We start from the raw sequence: 7934 nt of genomic DNA, 5'->3' as shown, positions 1-7934 counted from the left end.
GTTGTGCCCAGCTTGGGTGCCCAGAACCTGTGCTAGCCTAAAGCCCCACCCAACTCCAGGTCCCAATGTTTATTCACTTTTTAACTTTTTTTCAAATGATAAAACCCTACAACAACGTTCTGTTTGAGTATCAGAAATTAAATTTATTAACAGCTTAAACTGCTTCACCCTCTGAAGGTGAAACAGCACCACAGGCAAGTTCAGGCCCATTTATCATCAGGTCACAACACAGAGCAGATGCTGACAAACTCTTAGTTGGTGAAGAATGGCAAAAGCAGAAAGTGTTAGGTGTTACTTATTCTCCACTAACTAAAAACACATAAAATTGCTGAGGTTAAAAAAATGTTTTGAACATTTTTAACAAATTCATCCACTAGGCAAATTTTCAACAAAATAAAAAATGTGCCTGCAGACCTGCTCTTCTCTTCCTGACCTCCCTTTCACTTTGATCACTCTAAGCCAACTGTTATGTGGTAAATGCTCACTGAGGTCACAACACCCACAGGATGCAAAACCCAAACCATCACCTGGTTGGCTCGCACCACCCGACCCTGCAGTTTCAAGCACAGATGGCCCATGCCTGCCTTCTTAGATCTGGCAAGGAAACAACCAAGGTACTACTACACCAACACCTCCTGCCCTCTGGGGTTTCCTCCTCTGCCCTCTGGGAAGTTTTCTCCCTTGGTGCATGCAGCATGCACGCACACCATACACACACACACACACACACACACTCTCTCTCTCTCTCTCTCTCTCTCTCTCTCTCTCTCTCTCTCACACACACACACACACACACACATAGGGTTTTAAATAACCTCCACAAACTTATCAGCTTCCTAACTTATGCCTGATCTTGTCTGAACTCCATGCCTGCCTGTAAAGGCTTCTGCCCCTTCCACTTGGTTGTCTTAAGAGCCCCATGTCCCAAACCAGCATGCAGGATTTGTGATTCCTACCACCAACCTGTGCACCTGTCCCCACCCCCAGGAGCCCAACTCAGTAAACTGGAATCTTGATTCTTTCCTGTCCTTACCCCAGTTCAGGAACTTAGCATTGATTTGACCTCCAGAAGACATCTGGAATCCATCTACCATGGTAATCTCTGCCCTACCTCCTGAAGGTCCCTCTGCTTCACCTCTTGCCCTTCTCACACCCTTTTACTACAGAACAGGCTGTGAGCTGTACTCTCAGGTGACATCTATGCTCAATCTCTGCTCAAGCCCAGGGCTGCCTAGGTCCCAGGGACTGGCAGTTACCTGTATATCCGGACAAATGACACTTGTCCCTTAAACAGAGTGTCTGGCTCTATCAGCCTCATTTCTGCACACAAGAGGCTTTCCCTCCCAGAGCGACACTCACCTGTCCAGGGGATATACTCGTCCTACTTTCAAGGCTGGCTGGCTCCCTTCTCTCAGGTCCTGACTCAAGTGTTACCTCCTCAGAGGGACCCTCCTTGACCAGCACCTAGGAAGAGCACATTCTACCCTGCTATTCTACTGCAAACCTCCATGTTTGTTTTTCACCAAACTCAACAAAATTTTCAACTGTTGACTTACTAGGGTGACGACTGCTTAGGGTTTTTCTCTACCACCAGATCACAGGTCTTTGAAAACTTGTTTCTCACTGCCTGTTCACCAGGACCTCCCAGCAAGGAACCGGCAGAGAGCACATGCTCAATAAATACTGGCAGAAAAGTGAATGCACCAAACAACAGCTTCCAAAGGGCTACACAGAGTTGTTCATAAATCTGTTTTCTGTTATAATTACTTAAAAAACACAAAGGAGTAAAACACTTATCAAATGTAATTTGTAAAGGGCAGCAACTGTAAACAAACATATCTAGTCGGGAGGCCAATCAACACTTAGGCATCTGGTCTCTGTTAACACTGAGCATCGTGGAGAACTCACGGCAAAATGCTGGTGCAGCAGCACGTGTCTATGCAGAAGCCGGGTCTCCTTCCAAATGGCCGTCGTCTTCACTGATCAGAACAATAATGTACATGGCTTACTTTTATTTTTATTATAAAAAAACACATACAAGAGATTTAAGAAATGATGGATATAAGACAAATCAGAACCACGGTGAGTTATTAAACCCATTTTCTCTGTACAAATACTAAAATTCCGAAAGCGGAACATCATCGAATGTGACACACATTATCGCACTGTCCCTATGTACACGGCGAAGGGCTCTGGGTGCCTCTGAATCCGTATGTACACGTCCTGACACAGACCCTGCAGTGGACTCGACTTCTCAGACTCCTTTCCTGGCAGATAGTGAAATAGCTGAAGGGACTTCAGTTACGGAACGCCTGTGAAGAAACCGCATAAAGGTGAGTTGCGGAGGCTCCCCGTGTTTTCCTCAGATCAGATGCACACTATACCATGAGAAAAACTTCTGTAGCCTGTTTCCATCTAAGACAGTGGAGAGTCTTCTAGTTCTTTTTTAGCCAATTTAGTTTCTCCTAGTCACTCATTTGAATGCAAAGGCCAGAATTAACTCAGGAACCAAATCAATGCTTTCATATTAAATTCATTATAAAATGCCAGTCAATTTTAAAAAGCGACTAAAAGGGCACTTTCTGCAGCAAAAAGGGCTAAGTTCAAGTTTTTGTTGTTTGACCAAGACACAATAATATAATCCATTTGTCATGTAGTCACGATAGACATTAAGTGATTTAAGTATGTGGTTTAGGGAAACACGGCTGTGCCACTGTATTACTCCTGTCTCCTTGCCATAGCGAGGACAGCCTCTTCGCATTTTCTCTCTTGCGTCTTTTTTGTGAAACCTCGGTTTGTATTCTGAAAGCTCATACTCAAGATAGGTGAAGGCACTTCTCCAGGCGCAGTGCAGCGGGGCTTAGCCGAATTCCTCCGCACACAATGCACTGACTTCCTCCAGGGAGCTGACCACTGCAGACGGAACACTGTGAGAGGTCTCCTTGCGCCAGGCTTCCAGGATCTTGAATATTTCCGCTGGATTGCTGGGACTCAAGTCACAAAGGGCATACACAGCTGCTAGCTGTATACCCCATGGTATATCTGAAAAGAATTTTCACATTCGTCATCACATAAAAACGTGTACGTTATTCAAATTTTTAATGGTGTAACCTACTGAATACTATTCAGAACACTTTCTACCACACTAAAAACTAAATATAAAACATAAAACAAGATCCACAATAGAAGAATTAATTTAAGACTTGTCTAGAAGTGGGGAAAATGAAAAAACGCAGCACAATTCTGTGCAGGGTTCTGGTGCTGGCTGTGTGCCGACAGAGGCCTGTTCCCGGAGGCACAGGGCCGTAGAGCTTTGGCCCTCTCATGTCCAGCGTTAGCTAAGCTTCCCAAAGCAGTTCTGGAAGCATCACACTCCCATGTTTACATTTTAACAAAATGTGGATCCCAGAGCATTCGTCAAACAAATGACTCCATTAACTATCCACTGAAGTGTTTATAAGGGGACTTTGGAAATGAAAATCAGAATGAAATGAGAACAAATGAAAAACTATCTTGTGTACCATACTTTCACATACTATATTACAGTATATGATTATAGATTATAGCATATAATTATAGATTATAGCTGGGTTACATATTATAGATTATAGTTCTCATTTAGCATAAGTTCATTTATGAATTATTTAATTAAAATATATTAAATTTTAATTAAGGTGTACTTACTGAAATACCTTATTTTAAAATTTAGGAGTTATTTAATTAAAATTTATTATTAACTATATATTTCAGATTTATTTTAGTGATGTGATGTCCAAAGGGACAAAACTGCTATTATTTAAAATAAAAATATAACAAAACCCCCACATATTAATGTTAATGCTGAAAATACAAACAGTACTGCAGCTTTAAAATTATTTCCCCCCTAATCTACAAGGCAATTAGAGCAGCACAGAGTGGGGCTCATAATAACCACTAAAAAAAAAAAAAAAAAAAAAGGTCTAAGAGTAAAACAGAGATTTAAAACACAATTTTAGTAAGCAAATACGTGTGGCACTGGGTAAAGAGCTGTGGCTCTGGTTCAAATGTCAATGCTGAACTTGTAGCTAGACTACAGCTTTATAAATTATCCTCATCTCCTCTCCTCATCTATCAGGCCCTGAGAGGAGCAGAGCATGATGCCCAGACCCAGTGAGCACAAAGTATGGGTTAGTACAAGAAATCCAAGTGCTTCATAAACAGAAGGGTACCTTCATCCTGGGCATGCTGTATGAACATACCGATGACCGAACTAATATTTTTCACAGCAGAAGGAAACCCTTCTTTCAAACCCAATTGGCCTAAACGACCTAGGGGTAAAAAAATAAAACAAAATATAATCTTTGGTTAAATGTTGATTAACTTTTCATAAGAATTTAAAATTCGTTCTCTTTCATAAAATATTATGTACATTAACTTTAGTGATCCTGAAGTTAAAATGGGTACTTATTCTTAAGTGAAAATAGGTTAAACGGGCAAGGACCAGAAGTCAATAAAGCACAATTTGTCTTTCAGGAGTGACCAAAATGCTTGGTCATTTTTTATTTACATATACAGATGATATACAATGCTTTGCTTTTTCAGTTAAGTTATAATAAATAGGGGAATGTAGAAGAATGAGTGGTTTCAGTAGTTTCAGTGTGAAATCGCTAACTTCTGTTATGTTAAAAGACCAACTCTAAGACTGTGGTCCCATCAAACACACTATGGTATAACCCTTTGCTGCTATAATGTAGCTGTTTAATAGGACTGCCTTTGCAATGTGGAACAGCAGCTCTCAAGTGTGGTTTTCAGACCCCCTGGAGTCCTCAAGATCAAAACTATTTTCACAACAATGCTAAGAAGGTTATGTGCCTTCTTTTCAGAGCTGAGACACGGACTGACAATGGAAAAGTAATGGTTGGTTAAGGACCCTCAGCCCCAATCAAGGCAGTGGTGCCATGCTACACGAAGGTCATTCTTCATCACCAGAAGCTTGCAGTCAAAAAAAGCCAATTTACCTTAAGAATGTCCTTCAAGAAGCAGTCACAGTCATTCCTATTACATCTATTCCCCTGGTACACAACTTGTGATGGCGGGAAGTGCCCCTGAAACACTCCCCCTGCACACCAGGCACACTGCATATCTCCAGGAAAAGCACCTGTGCAGATGTTTCATTTGGGAGGGAAACTGGTCCTTTTTCTATGAAACACCAAATTTTCACTGAAAAACTGACAAACTACAGCTATTCAGACTGAGGAAGACATTTTCTTAAAAATGAATAAAGTGAGCCTGTCTCTGCAAGGAAATTTATTATTGCTCAGAATTGTAGAAAAACTTCCACCAGCCATCCTGAGCTGTGGGGTCATTTCTGATAATTCTGCAGAGCCTAGAGAGCAGCTTGTCAGAGATGAGGCAAAGAGGAAAAAGAATAGGTAAATTTTAAAGATCTGTGATTTTAGGGAGGAATAAAACCAAATGTCCACTGAGGTCCTTCCTTAGATATGATATTAAAGAGTCTATGTCTCATTTAAACAATGATTTTAATTTCTGTATATTCAGATTAGAGTAAAACAACACAAAACTAGTTCACAATTACGGAAATACATAAAATGATCCTTGGGCACGTATAGAAAAAATAGGGGTGTAAAAAATAGGAGATAGTCTTATTTTAGGAACCAAAAGAGACTTTAGTATAATTTATAGAAATGTATGTATCCTGGTATATATATATGTGTGTGTGTGTATATATATATATATATATATATATATATATATATATATGCAAGTATGTACATGTATGTAGATTAATATTAGTATCTGAGAAGCAAGAATTTAATTATTCAATTATAAATAAAATGTACTCACATTAACAACCTTAAACTCTGACAAAGATGGATAAAAACACTAATTTATAAAGAAAGAGTGTGAGTAAAGAGATTGAATTAAGTGCAAAAGTATCTACTCTAATAGCTACAAAATTAGTTATGATGAAGTTTCAGTGAACATATATTATACACTTATTACCTCACCATGACTATGATCAAGAAAAAATTTAATCCGAGAGACAACTCACCAATCAGCCTTAGTATCGATGCTATAATAATGTCAGGAATATATGCAATGTTAGCATGTCCTTTTCTGTATTTTATCCACTTATCCATTACAGGCCACAGCTCCTTACTATAAAGTAACAACAATACACATATGTATGAGAGTATGCATTACCTTAAAAATGGTCTGTAAGAACCCAGCCAGTGATGCTATGTGGTTGAGCATCACCCATGAACCAGGAGGTCACTGTTTGATTCCTGATCCCCAGTAGGGGGCATGCAGGAGGCAACCAATCAATGACGTTTCTCATGTTTCTATTTCTCTATCCCTTTCCCTTCCTCTCTGAAAAGAGGTTATAAACACCCATTTTACATCTTTATTCTCTGTTTTAAGCCTTCTTATAAGATTTTGCATTGAGAAGCTGAACAATGTTCCCAAGTAACAGAACAGGAAAGGAGGAACTGGATTTTCACTTAAACCTTCCAGACATTAACACAGCTCCTGTGTTCTAAATGTCAACAGTTTCTATAGGAAGAGAAAGGTTAAATAGACTGTTTTGTAAAAAAGAACTAAAACAATGGGAATGAAAAAAAAAAAAAAACTAGCCGAATTTAGGAAAATTTCTAATCTCAGAAAACAGTGCCAATTCCTCTCTGCTTTCTCTTTTCAAAAAAATGTGTTTACATCTTACATAGCATTTATAGTATTAGAAAAGTTAAATGCAGACACCAGAAGAGAAATGTAAACCAACAGCATCCCAAATAATACATTCTTAGATAATTATTACTCTTCTGATTTTGGGCTTTCTTTCCACGCACTTCTACATGTGCATGTAAGTTTAAAACATGGGGAAGTGACTACAGTGCTTAGGAATCAGGGTCTGAAGTAACTCAGGCAGAGAACCTGATATTCAACACTGTGTCTTCACCACTTGCGGGAGGACCTTGAACAAATACCTCTGTTTGGCATCATCCTTGGTGGTGTCCTTCGTCAAGTCACTAGGGGACAGAGGAGCCACCTGCCTTTTAGGCTCCCATTCCCATGAAGTCAGGAAGATGAGGCCCAGGTAGGCACTCACACATCATTACAAAGAAATAAGGCAGTGGATAGACTTCTGTCACTTTCTTAATAACAGACTATGAAATACTTCCATGTCATTGCATAAAAATCCGTTTACAGCTATTTTAATATGGCTGTATCTCATTAAATAATTCAATTCCCCATTGCTGACATTTAAATATATAATCTTCCCCTTGGTTAAGGAGGAAAAAAATGAGAGAACAAATTTCCAAAGAATAAATTCCTCCAGTATCTCAAGGATATGGACTATTAATCCTTTGGTGAATCCGTTTCAATGTCATAAACTCTTTCAAACCAGCCTTTCTCAGTCAGGGTTCCAAGAAAATTAAGAATTACAGAACAAAAATTTGACTATCATCTCCATTCTTCCAAAGATGGTACATAGCTAGTGCCAGAATTCTAGATGCACAGAGAAAAGGTAATTCATTACTTATTTTTCCCCTGAAATCCCAGGTGAGAAGAGCTGCTAACCTAGAATTTTGAATATTTCTGTTCCATGTGGGGTTTTCCAGAGAATTTTTATATTAAAATCATGGTCATTATGTTCCATTCTACAAATATTTGTTGAGCACCTCCCTTACATGGGCACCATCCTACATGCTGGAGCATGCCAGTGAACCAAAGGGTCTCTGTCATGTGTCATTTTTCCTTGAGAGAGACAGGAATAACAGACTATAATGAAAAGTAGTGAAAGGTAGTTGCACAAAAAAAAATAAAAGCAAGGAGATATGACAGTGATACAAGTACTTTAAGGGTAGTTTTATTAACTCTTACCCAAATCAAAATGTCACTTGTAAATGCTGCAGCCACCTTAAGCAGCAAAC

At 39.2% G+C, this 7934-nt stretch overlaps 1 protein-coding gene across 1 annotated transcript in view; it reads right to left on the bottom strand.

Annotated features, from left to right (window-relative positions):
* Positions 1-1717: 1717 nt before the first annotated feature.
* The window catches only part of ICE1 (interactor of little elongation complex ELL subunit 1), a 60993-nt gene continuing 54776 nt past the window's right edge, over positions 1718-7934 (bottom strand). Inside the window, exons 16-19 of the mRNA XM_080679853.1 lie at positions 6053-6159; positions 4209-4307; positions 2817-3042; positions 1718-2312 (exon numbers count right to left, since the gene is read on the bottom strand). Of these exons, the coding sequence (XP_080535979.1) occupies positions 2861-3042; positions 4209-4307; positions 6053-6159 (388 nt within the window). The 3' untranslated portion in view covers positions 1718-2312; positions 2817-2860. The remainder of the gene's footprint in view (positions 2313-2816; positions 3043-4208; positions 4308-6052; positions 6160-7934) is intronic.

Source organism: Plecotus auritus (assembly GCF_963455305.1).
Source record: "Plecotus auritus genome assembly, chromosome: 7".
NCBI classification, from domain to species: Eukaryota; Metazoa; Chordata; class Mammalia; order Chiroptera; family Vespertilionidae; genus Plecotus; species Plecotus auritus.
Note: the sequence above shows the minus strand (reverse complement) of the source record. Positions and strands in the feature narration are given on the sequence as shown.